The sequence below is a fragment of the Camponotus floridanus genome, unplaced genomic scaffold, assembly GCF_003227725.1.
Source record: "Camponotus floridanus strain SB8 unplaced genomic scaffold, Cflo_v7.5 scaffold90, whole genome shotgun sequence".
NCBI classification, from domain to species: Eukaryota; Metazoa; Arthropoda; class Insecta; order Hymenoptera; family Formicidae; genus Camponotus; species Camponotus floridanus.
In genome coordinates this window covers 1-21,548 of record NW_020229861.1, presented here as the reverse complement: position 1 = coordinate 21,548, position 21,548 = coordinate 1, and the positions used below count along the sequence as shown (strand labels likewise).

Genomic DNA, 21,548 nt, shown 5'->3' with positions numbered 1-21,548 from the left:
GAAAAAAGGAACTCATGTGCGCAATGTTAAAAAAAAATTGGATTCACAGAATTTAAATCAACAATATATAGAACATTCTTATAGCAAATTGCAATCTAAGACACAGAAGAGAGAAAAAATTCTTGTGCATAATGTTAAAACAAGACTTGATAATCACATTTGTCAAGCAGGTAATACGTCCGAGTATCCCTCTATAAGAAATGTAGCTTGTTCAATAATCAATCATACAATAGAAAATACTGCACAGTTATCCAAGAAGTAAGTGCGTATGATAAATCATTACTATAATTGTCCATTTACTACACTTCCGTTATCAATTAATGAAATTAAAAAAAGATGTTCTATAGAGAAAAATGACATGTCAAATTCTGAAAACATCTATTTGTCTTCAGATGTTTCTTTTATTAAAAGAGCTGTGCGAAAACTTAAAAAAGAAAATGAAATGTTAAGGAATGTTAGAAATGTTATGGAACTAATTCTGCAGAATAAGTTTAAATTTTATTGAATTTAAATCATATTTTTTATAATATTGGGTTGGCAACTAAGTGATTGCGGATTTTAAATAAGAAGGAAAATTCAAAATTTTTGCAAATTTTTTTGAATGCATGTATGCGATACATTGAGCTTCTCTGCAATCTCACGTGTTGTGCTATGACGATCTGAATCGATAATGGCCTTGATATGGGTCTCATCAACTAGACGGCCAGATCGTTGCGCATTTTTCAATGAAAAATTACCAGAACGAAATTTGGCAAACCAATTTTGACACTGCCTTTCTTTCAAGGCTTCATTCCCATATACGGCACATAACTTCTTGTGTGCTTGCGATGCGTTCTTGCCTTTTCGGAAATAATACAATAAAATATGTCTGAAATGCGTCTTGTTCTTCCATTTTTAAATTGGGATAAAAACAAAACTAAATAACTAATCGATACAATTTTTTTACTAAATTAAAGGCGGAAGTCCAAACAACAAGAAAACAATATAGGTTAGGTGCTTTGAACACGTTGACAAAGCAAAAAAATGTGCTAAGACCATCTATGACAAAATCCGCAATCACTTAGTTGCCAACCCAATAGTTGTAAAATATTTTTATATAATAAAATGTGAAATTTTTGTAAGCTATTATTAATCGTTTAATGTGTGTTAAGATACTATATCAATAAAGGATAATAAAAATAAACTTTATCAGAATATATTTATATATTTATATTTATTTTATTACTATATCACATACTATATTATCATATAAATACTATATTATATATGTAACATACCCTACTATTATAAATATATTTTTGCTTCAAAATTTGATTATTATAAGAATGTTCTACAATATTTGGCGAAATTTGTTTTAAAGGAACACGATTTTTTGTGAGTATAGAAGAAATAAAGCTGTAAGAATGCTCTATACATTGTTGATTCTCTGAATCTAATTTTTTTTAACATTGCACATGAATTCCTTTTTTCTTTCGCTTACTAATTTGCGATGTCACAAAAATCCACAGAGGAACATTGACAAAACCGTGATAGTATTGCACCTTTTTTTATTTCTTTCCGGCGACCCACTACCAATAAATCAGATTGGTCAAAGTGTACCTGAAAATAAACATTTTTAAAACTACTTTTATTTGAATAATCCTATATATCATTCTTATTATGTATGCTTACTTCACACAATCTAAAATTTTCCAAAGAACGTTTTAACGCGTTCTTGCCAAAAACAACATTTAACCATGTTTTTTGATGCTACTCTTCTTTTGGAAACCGCACCAACGCATATCCTTCATCAGGTTTATTAAAGCATCTCGGTGCGCAGCAAGTATACGGCATTGCAAATTGTAAAATTCAAATCTATGATAAGAATATTATTGATGAAAAAAGTATCTCTCTAACTTACCTATTATTTATTTAATTATAGAGCGTCTTTACATTTTATTAATTCAAAATTTTTTTATAATCTTACTTAGATGTGATAATTAACTTACCACAATATGAATGTTCACAATATAAATATCAATATGAAATTATAATTATACATATCAATGTACAATACATACATGAACACTCGTAAACAGATTATACTTGGTTATACTATATGTCTTGGTATGACTTTATAGTGCAAACGGTGCACAAATGGTATAACATGGACGGCACCATGTGCACTTCCTGGACGATGAAAACTCCAGCCAATCAGAGTCCAGAATGAGTTGGCGAGTCTCTCTTTATAGGGTCTCTACGCAAACCACCATCATGTCTCGGAGAGCCCACCGCTTCGCCGCGCTCGTAGTATCAGATTACAGTGGGACTTTTGTCGCCACGCGCTTTTACTCACGCAGATTGATCGATCTTCTTTATTTAATTTTTCGTTAATTATTGCGATAATCACAAAACAATAGAGGTCATTCCTTCTTAATTTGAGCCAATCTACTTTCTTATTTTGTGAAGGTCAAAAATTGACGGACACCCTTTATATTATGATTATCTATATGTTATTAAAATTATATTATATACAAATATATAATATATATTATTAAATATATATTTTATCTATATTATTAAATTTTGCAATTATTTATTATAATAAAATGATAAGATTTCCGTTTCCTTACTCCCCGTTGAACTCGCATTTTAATCTTATTCAGTGAGTCTAATAAAGTATGCCCCTGACGATGGGCATCCCGACTTAATGATGTGTATGTTGCGGAAACACCCTGTACATAATCTATACACAAGATATAAAAATAGATTTCTTGTGCAAATATTTGAATAGATATCTTGTGTGTGTGTGTGTGTGTTTATTGTTACACAGAAAATAAATTTGTTAGGAATTTCAGAAAAATGCTGAATCAAGAATTTATTTTCGTGGAATTCTCTGACGGTATTCAAATAATACCGAAAATGTGTGTGGCTACAGAGTAAGGATTTATGCAAATATCCTTTCAGCTACCCAGTCAGCAAAATCTGTTCAAACAGATTTTGATAATTTCTGCTACAAATTTTTGTCGACAGTATGATTGCAGATTGTATAAAAAATTTGTTATATCAAATAATGATAACAGAATGTCAGCAGAAATGTTACAAAACCTGCTGACATAATTTATGATCAGAAACTGAACAGGATTTGTTTAAAATTATCATAGCAGATTAGTGGCAGAAATCGAACAGGATCTGCGCACACAATCTCTGATAAGAGATTGATGACAGAAACGGAACAGGGTTTGCATGATTCGATAGTTCCTTCACTTACCGCTACGTGAGCTGTACTTTCTCGTAATTGAATTTCTATCAGAAGTATATATAAAGTCGCGAATATAAATAAAAGACTAAAAATATAATAATTATCATTTTAATTTTTATCACTTTAATTTCTGATATCTGATACAAGCAAATGAGAGTCAGAATATTAAACTGATTGGAATCAATATGATAAATAGAAAATTATTCATGTACTGCCTATTTGAGGCATAAAGCAAGAATTTAATTCTAAATAAATTACATCTCAAGTTCTACAAGTTACATTTACTTTTATCATTTATTTTATTATTAATTTAATTAAATTGAATTGAAATTAGTCCTTCGCTATATGAGATATAACTACGATATAACATATTACATATATGTTATTTTCTAAGAAAATTCTAATTAACTTGCCGATAATATTGTTATTTAGCACCTGTAATAATCAATTTTGTTGCATTTATATAACATTAATAAAAGCGCAAGTCTTGTGAAGTTTCTGCTGTCAATTTGCCATCAGGTTGCATGCGCAGATTCTGCTCGGTTTCTGCTGACAATCTAACATCAAATTGCACGCGCAGATCTTGCTCAATTTCTGCTGTCAATCTGCTGTCGGTTTATGCTGACAGATTCTGCTAGCAGAACCCAAGCTTAATGCGGACGCAGTTGATGCCAATCTGCCGCAATATTCTGTTTGAATCTGCTTGTATGCTGCTGGCAGACTGCTAACATTTTGCTTACTGGATCACATTATAAGACAAATTATAAAATTCAGAAGACGATTGAAAAAGAAGAAACGCCAACTTCTGATTGGTTTTTTTTTAAATTTGAATGGATTTTTTACGAGTATCGTAAGTATAAATAAAAATTTTAATTTTTTTCTTCTTTTTCGTAATAATATTTGCTACTGCTATTTAAAATATTTTCAGCATCCTTACAAAAGACCGATGAAAAAGCAAGAAAGGCAATCTATCAGACTTGGATACCGACAAGGAAGCGGAGTTCTTATAGAAAAATTAGAGCGAAAAAAGTTGTATCTTCGTTTGAAAGCGAATCATGCACAGACGTAAATTTACCCTCTCCTTCCTCTCCTCCAAAACGTAAGTACACAAACAGATCTATTATATCTATTTATGATACATATACGAAATTTATATTTTACACTTTGTACATTCATGTTTTATTTTGTATTAAAAGGTCAGTAATTGTACGATGAAAGTACAAATGAAAGTTCATCCCTTACATGTTCTCGGAAATCTGCGAAAAGAAACAGCGAATCAAACAAAAGCAATAGGTCTCAAATTCGAACTTCAATCATTCTCGCAAGGTATATTCGTTAGATCTCTTTGTAGTAATATAATTATTGTATAATTATATGTGTATGGTAATTATTGCAGAATTATATATGTATGAATTATATATGTTGATTTGTATATTTCATATTCATAATTATTTATAATTATTTATTGTAAACATAAATTTAAAAAATTGTACATAATTTTTATATATTAATATTAATAGCTAAAAATTATCTAATATTGACATCAATATCTAAAAATTTATCTAAAAATTTATCTAAAAATGGCACGCAAAAATTTTCAGCGTATAATTTCTCGTTTCTGACGTCATAATCCAACATGATCGCGGCGAGGACCAAAAAGCCTAAAGCATTAAATTAATTTGTAATTTTATTTTCAATAAACAAAGTTTTTTTACAATTTTTAATATTATTTTTATTTGCAATTATATATTTCAGCCATCCATATTCTGTGAATATGGATCACTATTAATGATCTACGGAACTTCTATTAATCGTCTACCAAGGCTCCGTAAGCCCTGTATTAATAATTCACGGAGCGTCGATTAATCGTCCACCGAGGCTTCGCAAATCCTTTATTAATAATTCATGCAACGTCTAATGGACATCTTTGAAGACTTCTAATGGAGATCTAATGGATGTACACAATGCAGAACTACGGATTTCTTGTGGTTGTCCATGTCTAATTGACGTCTACTGGAGATTTTACATTTCTATGATCCCAGAGAGAAATTACAAGTCGAATATTCATCTATTAAACGTCTTAGACGTCTATTCGACTTGTCATTTCTCTCTGGGATAGACGTCTAATGGATGTCCATTAGAGGTTTTCGTTCTATGTGAGAACAGGTTTTGCATACAATCTGCAATTTCTTTCTATTGGTAATAATTTGTAGCAAGCAGTTAACAAAATCTGTTAGAACAGACTTGACTGATTAGGTTATATGTAATATTTAAATTGTGGTAATTATTAATTGTGCGGTATTTAATTTTATTATAATATATTTTTTATTACAGGAAAAAGTTCTCTTTATTTATTTTTTATTTATTCTTTATTTATTTTTTATTTAAGTGTTTTCTTTATTTATTTAACAATTTTCTATCGAAAAATTTCTTAATCTGCTAATATTATTGCTTGATAAAGTAGGTATTATTATCTCTACTTATCTCAGTAGTTTTAATCAAACAAAATATAATTTTATCATCTGTAATTCTCATAAAAATAGAATTAAAACAAATTTGATTTAAAATAGAAACATATCTTCATTAAAAAAATTAAATTAATTTTATAAAAATTAATTACAATAATATTTTTCGTTGTTACAATAATGATCACTCACATTTTTCTATCTTTACATTCTTTTCTTTTTATTTCTCTTACATTCTTCCTCTTTATTAAAAAGATTCCAAATAGCACAAAAAATCAAAAGATATCTTTAAATCTTAAGTTTTTTAGATATATTTTAGAAATATGTTGTCTCGAATATAAAAATAGATTGCAGTTCCAAATTTTTGGAACAATAAAAATAGAAAATCATAATGTGTGTTTTCTATTGAAATTTACAGAAATTAAATCTATGCTAATCATTCTAATAAAAATTTTACATGGAGTACCACAATGAAATTTAACATGTCCTAATTAGAAAACATCTACTATGGTTACTTATCTTTCCTTTGTATTACATATTTTCAATTACAATCAGATAAAAAGGCATTCTTAAAGCAGTACATTCCAAAACATTTTTAAGACATTTAAAAAAACAATTTAAAGACATCTTATCGTTCTTAAAACATCTTTAAAATGTCTTTTGGCTTTTATGTACTGTCTAAAATTTATAATCTTTTATATGTGGGTAAAAATGGCACATAAGATGTCCATTTCCATCTGAAAGATATAGTTATTATTATCATCTACATACAAATAATATAATAATTATTATTATCATTTTACGTACAAACGAAAATAAAACGAAAATTATGCGATTACCTTGTCAACAAATTCATTCCAAACGGAAAATCAAAAGTGTTCCAGACATATTCAACATTAGACATTTCGTTAGTTTTTTTATCAATCGTGGGATCTATCAATTCCATTTCCTTTGCCCAATCCTCCAATCCACGTTCTTTTGCGTTACCTTGATGTCAAACAAATAAATAAATTGGTAATTATTTACATTGACGGACAAGGTCTCGCCAATGATCTTGATCTTTATATATTTATATATTTATATATATATTTATATTGTAAAGATGAAGTTGCTGGTTAATTTTTCTTGTTGTTTTATTTGGTGATCTCTTATAGTTTTCGAGATATTTAATGAAAAAAAATGATTAAAACGTTATTTTTAACACCATATATATTTAAAATTTATAAAATAACTTTATGTCGCTAGTCAGATAATCCAAGGATCGTTGAAAAAAATGTAGTCGACCAAACTAGCCAGAAATTTGTTTATTAATACGACGTTTCGACCATATGGTTGTGGTCCTTATCAAGTATATACTGGAAAGATTTATAAATAAATTTAACAATTAATTTACGGTTTGAATAATATAACATTGTCTTGTTATATTATTCAACCGTAAATTAATTGTTAAATTTATTTATAAATCTTTCAGTATATATAAAAAAAAAAAAAAAATAATTTACGGTTTGAATAATATAACAAGCACAAATGTTATATTATTCAAACCGTAAATTAATTGTTAAATTTATTTATAAATCTTTCCAGTATATACTTGATAAGGACCACAACCATATGGTCGAAACGTCGTATTAATAAACAAATTTCTGGCTAGTTTCGACTACATTTTTTTCAACGACCATATATATTTATTATATAAAGTACATATATCAGGTATTTGTTTACAATGTATTCGGGGTGTTTCTATTATTTAGTAAAATCATTTAATTGCAATATATACGTCACTCACGTAATTAATAAGTTCTGTGTGTGTGTGTGTGTGTGAGTGTGAGTGTGTGTGTGAGTGTGTGAGTGTGTGTATGAGTGTGTGAGTGTGTGAGTGTGTGTGTGTGCGTGCGCGCGTGCGCGCGCGCGCGCGCGCGCGCGTAATATTAAAGTAAAACGATGCAATTGGGTAAAATTCAATCTACATCTGTCCGTAATCCGCGTTGAAAGTAAACTATGTTTTGCAAAGTATATGTGTGCGTATACCATGAGTATCGGCCTTTTCCCTTCCCTCAGATAGAGCCCCGAAGGGGCTCTACTTCCAAAAAATATAACTTAACCTAAACCTATTTTTTTTTATTCAACTAAAATTTGATTTCGGTCATATCATATAATCCAAATTGCAACGTGTTTTAGTATTGCATCGTACTTTCGTAGTGCACAAAACAGAAATTTTTTTGGGGGTAAAGATGCAAGAGCGAAGCTTCTTTTAATACACGAAGAACTCATGTAGTTTGTGTATTAAATGTATGTAGTATTAAAAAATTACGTTTTCATCATACATACACACACACATTAAACCTTTGTTGTTAAATATCTCAAAAACTATAAGAGATCGCCAAATAAAACAAACAAAATAATTAATCAACAATCTCCTACAACATATGTAAAAATCAAGGTCATCGGCAAGTCCGTTAATGATACTAGGACTGTGAATTAATTTTAAGGGATTTTTTTGTAAATTCAAGGCTTTATTGTGAAAAATTGTGTACATTATTGTTTTTCAAAGTACTGTCCATTGCTAGTCACTATTTTTTCCCATCTTTCTGGATATCTCAGCATACAGATTCCTCATCGAAAGAACAACTCATCTTTTGATGCTATCCACCAATCAATCCAATTTTTCGTATCTTCGTAAGATTGGAAGCGCTGCTTAGCCAGGCCGTGTTCCATGAATCGGAACAAGTAGTAATCCAATGGAGCAATATCTGGTGAATATGGCGAGTGGGGTAAAACATCCCATTTCAGCGTTTCTAAGTATTTTTTGACTACACGAGCAACATGTGATCGAGCGTTGTCATGCTGAAAAATTACTTTATCGTGCCTTTGCTCGAATTGCAGCCGTTTTTCCTTCAATGCACGGCTCAAAGGCATCAATTGTGTTCGGTAGCGTTCACCAGTGATGGTTTCATTCGGTTGAAGCAGCTCATAGTACACAATACCAAGCTGGTCCCACCAAATACAGAGCATGAGCTCGAACCATAAATATTCAGCCTTGCCATCGATGTTGATGCATCACCAGGCAAACCTCACGATTTTCTACGCTTAGGATTATCGTAGCGTATCCATTTTTCATCGCCAGTGATGATACGATGCAAAAACCCTTTCTTTTTTGCCATTGAAGCAATTGTTCGCACGTGAAAAATCGCCGTTCAACATCTCTCGGCTTCAATTCGTATGGCATCCAATTTCCTTGCTTTTGAATCATACCGAATGCATTTAAACGTTTGGAAATTGTTGTGCGATCAACATTCAACGATTCAGCAAGTTCATCTTGCGTTTGACATGAATCTTGGTCGAGTAATGCTTCCAATTCCTCATCTTCGAACTTTTTCGGTTGACCAGGACGTTCTTTGTCAACTGTATCGAAATCACTACTTCTAAAACGTCGAAACCAATACTCACACGTTTTTATCGATGGAGTATGTTCACCGTAAGTTTCCAACAGTACTCGATGACTTTCAGCAGCACTTTTCTTTGAATTAAACAGGAAAAGTAAAACTTCCCGCAAATGGTGTTTTGTTGGCTTGTAATTCGACATCTTCGGAGCTGAGAAAAAATATGTTGTTTACACTTCAGCAAAATGACACGTAATAAAAAGTAAAGCCTAATGACAGAGCTTTGACATGAATATAGTTACAGAAGTGTCCGATGCGATATAGCATAAGTTACGCCATCTATTGTAAATCCCTCAAAATTAATTCACAGTCCTAGTATAAATAAATAATTCCCAAATTATACAGTTATTATTATTTATTAATTTAAAATTGATTGAAAACATACCTGGGATGATATTATCCAAAAAGCACCCTAATGCACCACCGACTAGAATAGTAGTGCTAAGTAATACAGTGAGTACACCATCTACTGTAGCGCTTCCTGTTTGTATTATGTCTGGATATTTGATCAACCATTTTGATAGAACCTAAAAATAGTCAGTCGGATCGAGATCACTTATCATATCATTTATTATTTTATGTTTATATGTGGTATGTACATTCACAAGGTGTGTACCCAGATATACTAAACATAATTAATCATATTGACTTATAAACTAATGAACTACTGAATATTGTTATGCTCGTTTCTATTTCGTTTCATCTTCGCCTTAATCTTCAGTTTAGCGAAACTTTTGTTAAAATTAAACTTAAAATTTAATGCTGATTATTTTCTACCAACATTATAATATAAACATTTAGCTAAAACTTATAAGTACATTATATGTTACAATTCTAGAATCTCTTACTACAACTCGCATATTGATTGATCAATGTTAGCTATAACGATATTGTATCTTGTCACATAACCTTTAAATTTTTGAATATTTTTGAATTTGTTGACATTCTTGAGCTTTGAATGAGATCGGACATGTTAAGACAAAAGCATTTACAAAAGAAGAAAAACAGAAAGAGTTAGAAAGTGATTTGAGATAAAGTGTAATTACAGTTATAATAAAATATCAATTGTAAGACGAGAGAAAATATATAATAAAATTAAAATATAATTAATACGTTGTTTAAGTGCTTTTTTTCTTCTATTTAATTTTTCGATTATATCTTCGTCATCCGAAGATGACAATGTGAAATTATATAGATATTTGAAATTATAGGAATGCTAGTTATATATCTTAACCGTAGTTCGACTACTTCTAAACAGCCAAAATTGACTGTTCAATATAAACTTAGCTTATGTACGTTTAAACCTGAGCAAATGGTAGAAACAAAAATGGTAGAAACCAATATTCAAGAACTAGAAGTTATCTTCTTAAATCGTTAGTAGAAACGGGCATAAGTAGCACATGTTCGTTTCGCATATGTTTCGCAAATATTTCTTCGAGAAACGTTTTAGAACCGTTTCATAATTGTTTCATACTTCTTGGAAATGTTTTTGATTGGTTAAAATGTTCACTCGAAAAACTTTCTAAAAGAGATATATTTTTAGAAAACACTTAAAAACGGTCAAAATACGTTTAAAAATGGTCAGAATATATTTTCTATTTTAAAAACGTTTCTACATAAATATTTCTTATTAATACTTTACGGTTAAAAAATATTGCATACATTTAAGAAATGTATATAAAAAGAATGTGTGCTACCTGAGGCGTTTCTTACATAGTAGTCAATAATATTTTATAAAACTAGTAGAGCCAGTAATAACTAATATCAAACAATTCGTGCATTATGACTGTTAAGGTTTATTTACAATATGCTTTTTACCCCCTGTTTCTTAAATTTTGTCTATTATTTGTTTACACATCAACAATTGTGTGAACATTTTTTGTCACGTATTGCTTGTTTCTTGTGGAGTTCGTCAATTTTTATCTTGAACGACACAAAAAGAAACAAAAAAACGAGAAAACAAAAAATGTAAAAGTAAAAAAATAAAAAACAAGAAGCAAGATGCAAAAGATACATTATAAAAGAGCTTGGAATAGAAAAGGAATTTGTTTTACAATTCTAACATTTATCTACATTTATCAATTTTAAGTCATCTGTCAATTTTAAATGTAGTTTATAAAATATTATTCTGATTACCGAAAAGCCAATAATAAATTATACTATAAATTAAATATTAGAAAAATTTTATTATAAATATATTAAAATAAAAGGTAATTATGCGGACGACTTCACCGATTTCAATAATCTTGACATATGTTGTCAAGCTCACTTTCCTGAGTAAACATCAAAAGGTTTTAAGTGTCGCTCACTATTTATTAAAAAGTTATTAACGAAAAAAGTTTTACGAATTATATGTGCAATTTTTAGACATTATGTACATTTTAAGAATCAAGGTAAAATGTACATGCGTGGATACAGTGTGTTCCGCCCCCCCCCCCCTACGGAGGAATTCCATTTTCGAAAGATATAACTTAACTTAAATCTATTCTGATTTAAATCAAATTTTAATTTTAAATCAGAAATAGATTTGGGTTAGGTTATATCTTTCGAAAGTAGAGTCTCCCCGTAGGGGGGAACTTACTGTCTCCAAGCATGTATTTTGCAAGATAAAATAAAGTTCACATGGGTTTGCAACTTTCCATGCGAAGCAAGGTTCATCTGAAACCAAATTTTAGTTTTAAATCAGCAATAGATTTGAGTTAAGTTATATCTTTCGAAGGGGGGGGGGGCGGAACCCACGTCTCTAAGCATGTACTTTGCAACACAAAAACAAAGTTTACTCTACATTTAATGATGACTTTTTGTATTAAACATATATTCCTTCAAATATACTTTCTTAAACATACATGATGTGTACAAAATCATATTATATTTATTAAACTTTTTTCATTAATAACTTTTTAATAAATAGTGAGCGATACTTAAAACATTTTGATACTTACTCAGGAGAGTGAGCTTGACAATATATGTCAAGATCATTAAAATCGGTGAGGTCGTTCGTAAAGTGCATAATTACCAAATAAAAAGATATGTAATATGAATATAATATATTAGGAGTATAACTAAGTTCCCGCCGCTCATAATTAAATGGCTCCAGCTGCAAATGTAGCAAAATTAGGCATTTGTCAAAATTGAGTGCAAAGATTCATTTTTTGTGAAAGAGATATTTTTTGAATCAATTTAAAATTAAATGTGATAAATTCATAAATTATCTTAATATCGCTAGTCAAATAATCAAAGATTTTGGAAATAATGTAATTGACCAAAACTAGCCAAAATTTTATTTATTTATTATGACATTTCGACCATATGGTTGTGGTCCTTTTCAAGTATATAATGGAATATAAAATTGATAATTAGATTTTCAACGGTTTGAATAGACAGTACCACACACATTAAATGTGAACCATTCGAATATATATAGATCAAATAAGTCATAGTTTTATAAAACTTCCCAGTCAGCAAAGTCTGTTCAAACAGATTTTGTGAATTTCTGCTACAAATTTTTGTCGACACAGTATGATTGCAGATTGTATAAAAAATTTGTTATATCAAATAATGATAACAGAATGTCAGCAGAAATGTTACAAAACCTGCTGACATAATTTGATAGCAGAAACTGAACAGGATTTGTTTAAAATTATCATAGCAGATTGATGACAGAAATTGAACAGGATCTGTGTGACGCAATTTGATAACAGATTGTCAGCAGAAATCTAGCAGGATCTGCGCACATAATCTCTGATAGCAGATGGCAAAAAAGGATTTGCATGATTCGATAGTTCCTTCACTTACCACTACATGAGCTGTATTTTCTCGTAATTGAATTTCTGTCAGAAATATATATAAAGTCGCGAATATGAATAAAAGACTAAAAATATAGTAATTATCATTTTAATTTCTATCACTTTAATTTTTGATATCTGATACAAGCAAATGAGAGTCAGAATATTAAACTGATTGGAATCAATATGATAAATGAAAAATTATTCATGTACTGCCTATTTGAGGCATAAAGCAAGAATTTAATTCTAAATAAATTACATCTCAAGTTTTACAAGTTACATTTACTTTTATCATTTACTTTATTATTAATTTAATTAAATTAAATTAGTCCTTCGCTATATGAGATATAACATATTACATACATATATGTCATTTTCTAAGAAAATTCTAATTAACTTGCCAACAATATTGTTATTTAGCACCTGTAATAATCAATTTTGTTGCATTTATATAACATTAATAAAAGTAAGCGCAAATCTTGTGAAGTTTCTGCTGTCAATTTGCCATTGGATTGCAGATGGTGCGCAGATTCTGCTCGATTTCTGCTGTCAATCTGCTGTCGGTTTATGCTGACAGATTCTGCTAGCAGAACCCAAGCTTAATGCGGACGCCAATCTGCCGCAATATTCTGTTTGAATCTGCTCGCATGCTGCTGGCAGACAGCTTTTGCTTACTTGGTTCAAAAGTTATAGTTGCAAGATCGTTACTTTGAAAACGAGAGATAAAACGATGTGTCAATGTGAGACTTCGTCAAAGAACTGAATATGTTAAATCAAAAATAACGATTTACACGACCTTTATTATTTTGTCGTAGACATTATTTAAACTATCCGTGTCCTTCTGTAGGTTGATTAAATTATTGAATTTCTTAATATAAAACATTTCAGCAATTTCTCTCTTTCGTATATATTTTTTATTGTGTGATATATTAGGTTTGGACCAGTCAAATTCATGCCCAGATTCCAATCTATGTTTACTTATGACGGAATGATTCGTTTCATGCAATTTTATATTACTAAAATGCTCTTTCACTCGTTTTGGAAAGCTCTCGACATAAGCTATAAGAATATGCAATAAAAAATAGGTGGTTCCATTTAAGAAATTAAAGGTGTCGTTGACCTGACCTTAACGATGCCATCCAAGGTCAAACTAATGACATCTTATGTTCCCCTCAAAACCATACAATTTTTGTCGAAAACGTTTTTCTCTAAAATGCTTAGTTTTTGAAAGAAAAGGGGTGTACGAGTGGTCTAGGACACCCTGTATATATAGTAGTCTTAACATCACGGAGCGCCGCTAGCGCAATCTTACGTCGAATGCGTCAAACGTACAACTTTGTACGCTTGCGCATTGGGGACTTGAGCGTTGACCAAGGAGACGTTTCTTAATGAAAATTTTTCATATTTCGACTTTGGATCATAATATTGCTGTTCACGATGCACGTAGAGCAAAAATAAAGACACTTTTCTTATATAAATCAAGCTCAAGCTATCAATTAAGCCTAGTAAGAACTCGATCCGTTCAGCGATTATTTCAATATGATAATCTCGAATATCTCCAACTATCCGACTCGCGTAATTATACACGGAGTGTCTTGTTACTTACGCGGGACTTAACACAAGACACTACCGTGTCTCTTGATAGTATTTTAAAGTACAGCGAGAAAAGTGATTAGTGAAATGAAAGTGTGCTGTTGATCACTGGTAAAAATTTTCTAAAAATTTTCTTTCAGAAATTTATATAAGGGCGACCAGTGACACACCTTTTGCTTCTACTAGATACTTCGTTAACGCCACGTTCGCGGCGCATGCGCGAAAAAGTCACCCGGCCTATCATCACTGCCTCGATGCACTGGTCGTGCCGGCTCTTATACTCGGCCGGAGATTTCCCTACCTGGCGAATCACTCAGGTGGGGCACGACTGCGAAAATACGCGAATATTCAGCAAGCGCAAAACGGTGAGAGCAAACGAGAAAGCGAGCGTGCAAGCGAGAGAGCGTATGTGCATGCATAGTTGCGAGCGAGATAACAGGTGTACGACAGGAAATTAGCGGGTGCGATAGAACAAGCAAGTAGAGAAATATAAACATTTTATTAGTCAGATATATAGGAACGGTGCGCGAACGTATCGTTACAAATTTATTTATTTATTCATACATTTATACGTTGCTGTGTTAAAATAAGAGAAAAGCATGATGACATAGCAGAATTTATCAACAAGGAGGAAGAGTTAGTAGTTCAGATAAATTTCGATAGGGGTCAAGAGTGTTCATTCCGGAACATAAATTGTGTCGCTGAAACTCGAACATGCACGAAAGCTTTCCGAACTTCTAGAAGCTTCGAGAAGACATGCATGAATGAGAAAGCGATAAAGTGGGAATATGATCCAATCTCAGGTACGAGAGTACGACGCATTCCTCGGGACCAATCGGGCATAGAAAGATATCGGTAATAATATGGTTCGCTTGGCATAGTGATATACGTATGACCAGTCGTTATTCATAGATGCGATAACATGGACCGTTGCTCGCGACAATATACGTAGAATTATATGGCCAATCGATGTTTTTCGTTTACGTTATTACTAATAGATTAATAGACAGATAGCCAAAGACTGTGTCAAGGCGAGACCACCATTTTTGTGCTTTGGTTATCGACACACTTTGCCCCTTACCGACATCCTGGTGCAAGTCCTAATTGATCATGAGACGAGTGAGAAGTGAAATGTTTGCCTACTTCTTCATTTGTGTCGTTCTTATATAACGACCTCTGCAATGTCTACATTAAAAAAATGTTTTTTAGATGTTTACAGAATAATTATTTTTACTAGTTTGCTGAAGATGGTCCTAATCCAGGATTGAAACTTTAAAAAATAAACGAATATGTTTAATTATAAATTTGCGTTCTTTTTACTGCACTTGGTTACAGATAGTCCGTCTTTTCCTTTCTATACATTTATGTACCGATGCGAGTCTTATTTTTATTATTTTTAAATCATTAAAAATTAAAAATACAATTTTAAACATGAAATGTTTTTTCATTAAAAAAAGAGAATATAATGTTCAAAATATTAAAAAATTTATTTCAAATGTGAAATATGTATTATATGTTTGTTATCTTATTACACATTACAGTGTATTTAAAAAAAATTTAATTAAATTTTATTGAAGATAATTACTTGAAATTTCTAAGATTTAGCTATTTCTTTTCACAAAATTTAACTTATTTATCATCATCAAATATTTTTGGTATTTTTTCAAGATTTTTGTATTTTTATTTACCACAGCTTCTTATTTAAATGTAAAATCTTTTATCAGTCTTCTGTAGAAAACGAAACAATTTACAGTTCTATAATTTGACATTACATTTTTTATATGCTTATATGTTGAATATCATGCTTATCTGTCCAATATCATTTTCTTCACATTACCGTTATCTATTTTGATCCACAAAAAACACTTGCAATAATTGAAAACAAGCCGGCCGGGAACGAAAAATGCCGAGAAAGCACACAATCTCCGCGAATTTCCGAAAATCTTGTGATTTTTTTTTTCGAAACTACAATTTTATTGAAACTTTAAATTCTTAAAATCGGATTACACGTCAATTCACAATAATATTTTTTTGTAACTATGATAAAAAATCGTATGACATTGAAAATCGTAAACAAAAGTCCAATTGAAAAAGTTCTGTAGGACACAATTGTGATCACTCGAGAACGCTAGAGGCTTATGAGCTCGCAGAACAAGCGAAAGAAAATAAGCGAAAAATTCAACAAATTTGTAATAAATTGATAATAGAAGATTTATAATCTTCAAACAGAAAATTCTTAAAATTACCGATAATAACAAAGTAAATAAAAATTAAATAACTCACGTTTTCAAACTTTATTTCCGAAAAGCGTCTTTAAAATAGGCCTTTTAAAAGATAGGATCTTTAAAATATATTAAAGGGAAATATTGGAAGAATTAAAACTTTTAAATAAACGAACGCAATAAAGCAGATTAACTAGATTAACGCAACACTAGTTTAAATGTTCACTTGTTTTCTGTTGTTCTCGCATGTCCATATCGACTGTGTTTCACTGATCGAATTCTATTGTGGTTTTGCTTGCGATTTTCAATATCTTACGATTTTTTATTGCAGTTACTGAAAGATATTATTGTGAATTGTGACGTGTACAGTGATCCGATTTTAAGAATCTACAATTTCAGCGAAATTGTAGCTTCGATAAAATCATGAGATTCGCGGAAATTCGTGGAGATTGCGTGCTTTCTCGGCGTTTTCCGTTCGCGGCCGGTTTGTTTTTAATTATTGCAGGAATTTTTTCGTGGATCAAAATAAATAACGGTAATGTGAAAAAAATCACGATATTCGATAGATGTGTGTACAAGAACTGTAATAATGTCAAATCAGAGAACTGTAAATTATTTTATTTTCCACAAAAAACTGATAAAAGATTTGATATTTGGATAAGAAACTGCGGTAAGTAAAAATACAAAATTCTTGAAAATACCAAAAATATTAATTGATAAATAAGCTGAATTTTGTGAAAAATAAGAAATGGACATACCTTAAAAATATTTTAGTAATTTTCTTTAATAAAATTTAATTAAAATTTTTAAAATATACTGTGTAGCAACAAGAATGTTTTTTAGATTTTTTTGAAAAATAATTATTTTTTATTTAAAAAATTTATTTCACATATGAGTCTTATTTTTTAAATAAAAGATGTGTGTGTGAAACTGGCGTCTTATTTCATGGAAACTCATTAATTGTTAAGAATTTTGGCTTTATTTTTAATAGTTCTACAGTTCTTGATGAATTAAACTAATAGTTCTGGTCATTAAATCAAAGAAATGGCTTAGGAACTGAGCCGCCAAGTTCACACAGCGACTCACTTTGTTTACGACATTTTCCCTATCAATAATTGTCAGAATTCAAAAATTACATAGTTCTATATGAATGCTAAAGAGAGTTCTGCATTTTAAAAGTAAAAAATATTAATTAAGATTAAAAAAAGGCATTCAGATCCTTACATGTATCGGCATAGACGCCGGTCAATTTTCAAGAGCTCTGATTATTTTAAAGCAATTATAGTTCAATTATAGCTCAGATTATTTTATAGCAAGTATAGTTCTGAGCATGTACAGGGTGTTGCACTTGAATACATGGCAGTATGACGGATTGCCTATCCCGTCAGAGTCCGATTGGTCGAGAAATACGCGTGCCGATATTATCGATGAATGCGTGCGCGGATTAAACAGAACAAGTGGGCGTGCTGTATACGGCGCGAAGCCCACGAGTCGTAAATTGTTTATCTCATAATCTGTAAACTCTCAATGCGCCTGTGCTAAATCCTTTTTTAATGTAGTAACGGTGAGCTGAAGGAATAGCGGGAACTTAAAAGTGTTCACTGAGTATCATGATTAAATGACAACATGACATATGTCAACCTCTAATGCACGAGTCAGAAGTTGGCTATATCGCAGGGTCGAAAATGAAATGGTGGACGTCGCCCGCGATATTTCAAGCCGGAAAATCTCGTATAATATGTAAAATATTTACATTAAATCATACATCATTATATTCGTTTCAAACAGCGCTACAACTTTTATTATATCAAAATATCTACATTATTATAAAAAAATTATACATACCTCTCCGTTCTTTAATACAGATAAATTTTGTAATCAACCACTATACTCAAAATAAAGTTCAGTTAAAGCCATTTAATTTCATATATATTTGTTATCTCTATCTCTATTAGTTTAAATGGTCTATCTCTTTTAATTTAAAAGATAAAAGGGGGTGGCCACTTCTAGGTGGGAAAATATATATATATATATATATATATATATATATATATAACATATATATGTGTATAACATGTGTATAACCCTATATATATAACATATATATATATATATATATATATATACAATATATATATATATATATATACACGGTGGGCCATTTTAATCGATGCACTCTAATATCTCGAAAACAGCACTCTTCAGAAAGAAATGTTTCAAACAAAAATTGTAGGGTGTGAAGGGGGACATAAGATGGTAGCATTGGTTTGACCTTGGAGAGTCATTTGAAGGTCACCTTCAATTTCTTAAATTGAACCCACTATTTTTCATTACATATTCTTGTAGCTTATCTCGAGAGCTTTCCAAAACACTACAGACAAATGTTTTTTCATTAAATACTTTTTGAGTTATAAGGCTTCAAAGTTTGCAGTACTTCGATATAAAATGCAAAATATCTCGTAAAATATTTAGTTTTCGGTAGTCTTACCCTAATACTTTTATGCACAGGATAATGAGACAAAACTATTGGTGCAAAGAAAACGCATGATTGTTTATAACAAAAAGTGCATTGCAAATTACACATTTTTTATCATAAACAATCATACGTCCCGGCGACGTCAGCCCACAAAATTATGCTGACTTCTGAATAATCGGGAGCAATGCATCGCGTTCGCTTTGGAAAACCTGGCGATGAGCCGTGAAGAATGGGAGGCAACGATCTGGACCGATGAAAAGGTTGTTGCCGATCGTCAACCTCATGTATGGCAACCAAGAGACGGTTGCATCCAAACCATGTTGTGCCTTTACAAAGAAGTGGAAGGATTTTCTGCGCAATGTAGGGTTGGATTTCTGGTACTGCAATCGGTGAATTGGTGGAAATTCTCACCCGCATGAACTCTGCGGAGTATATTCGCATATTGGAAGATGCTCTTCTTCCATCAGTACGTGCAATCTACCCCGCAGAGGACATGCCAGTGATCCGATTAGTACAAGATAATTCCGCAGTCCATACTTCTATTGAGACACAAACATGGTTTCGGAATCATCCGGAGATACAATTGGTCAATTGGCCTGCTCGTTCGCCAGATCTAAATTTAATCGAAAATGTTTGGGCACAAATGGTTCAACGATGGGAACCAAGAAGGGAGAGGATGATAGCAGCGTTAGTCAACCATGCGAAAGAAATCTGGGAAGAACTTCGATTCCGACCAGATTTCCTCGCTAACTTGATTGATTCGATACCTAATCGACTCAATCAAGTAATAAACCGGTCCGGATACTGGACAGATTATTGATATGCATGTTTCCGCAGCTTGTCCCATGATCGGCCCTTTTCAGGGCCAATAAAACTTTCACATTGCGAGAAGCGCCTATAGACGTTTCACTCCCTCGAACAATCGAGACAGTGCGAGTGAGACAACTATGGCACACAAACGGCAATATCTGGCAGCATAATTGTCTTACTCTCACTCTTTATTCCAATATTGAGTGAGTGAAGGACTATTGAGCGACTATAGGATAAAAAAAAAAGAATTTATTATCATAAAATCTATTAGAATTATTAGAATTAAGAATTAAAAATATGAAAGATATTAAAGAGATATTAAAGATATTAAAGATATATTAAAGAGATTAAAGATATTAAAGATATTAATTATTACAAAATTAATTATTATGAAATTTATTACAACATTAATTATTATAAAAATTAATTATTATAACAATTAGTTATAATTTATTGCTCATTAAATTTTCTCTTTATATAATATAATTAATATTTAATTTAATAGAATATTTTAACTCTATTAAAGAAAGAAATGAAAAATATATCAATATCGATAAAGCGCGCGAGACGCGTATAGAGACAATGCGGTGTCCCGCGCCGTATATAGCTGTCTCGCTCACACTCTCTCGTTCAAGCGCCGAGCGAGAAAGACGGCTATCGGACACCACCCGCTGCCCGGCTTGCGTACATGCGCGCTTCGCTTGTGTGAGTGTGACGTCAGTGAGCGTCAACACAAGCATAGCAGGACACCATTCTTGCCGGTGCGTGTACGTGGGCCAGGCAGCGAAGGAGAAAGTAGGGGTAAAGTAATGAGGGGCGTTCCGATGTTGTGTCCTTCGCGCACAGCATAAGAGCGAGAAAGAAAGCATTACAAGACATAATACCGAGTTAGAGATGTCCAATAGCCGTCTTTCTCACTCGACGCTCGAACGAGAGAGTGCGAGCGAGACAGCTACATACCGCGTGGAACACCGCGTTGTTTCTATACGTATCTCGTACGTTCTAGTATCGATATGCATACTTTTCTTTTCTTTCTTTAAGAAATGCGACTTAACCGCGTGCACTAAAGATCAGCATTCATTCTATTAAATTAAATAATACTTAAATTATATAAAAAGATAAATTATAATGAAGAATAAATTCTTGGCTCACGTACGTGCACGTTTCGTGTGTGTGCGTATGACGTCGACCGTCCACACATACATACCGGGACATTCCTGCCGGTGCGTATCCAAGTTTATGCGTATGAATAAATTAAATAACTATAAAATCAGTTGTATCTTTGAGAGCTTACCAGAGGAAAGAACATGGACAGACCCAAGATGAACAGATTTCTTGAAGAATTGAGATTTACATATTGCAATGTCGACAGACCTAACGAAGAATTAAATTAAGAATAATAAAATATAAACATGAAGCAATATATTTTAAAACAGCAAGTTCAATCATTTATATATGAATTATATATATTATATATTATATATATATATATATATATATATATATATATAATATA

General features: G+C 31.4%; 1 protein-coding gene across 1 annotated transcript; it reads right to left on the bottom strand.

Moving 5' to 3' along the window:
- Positions 1-6,092: 6,092 nt before the first annotated feature.
- On the bottom strand, positions 6,093-21,416 carry LOC105254993 (solute carrier family 23 member 1; the record flags this gene model as incomplete). The annotated part of the gene is made up of 4 exons (XM_020028682.2): positions 6,093-6,443; positions 6,546-6,693; positions 9,532-9,673; positions 21,327-21,416. Coding segments are annotated over 4 exons (432 nt in total), but the record flags the coding sequence as incomplete, so codon positions are not given.
- Positions 21,417-21,548: the final 132 nt, after the last annotated feature.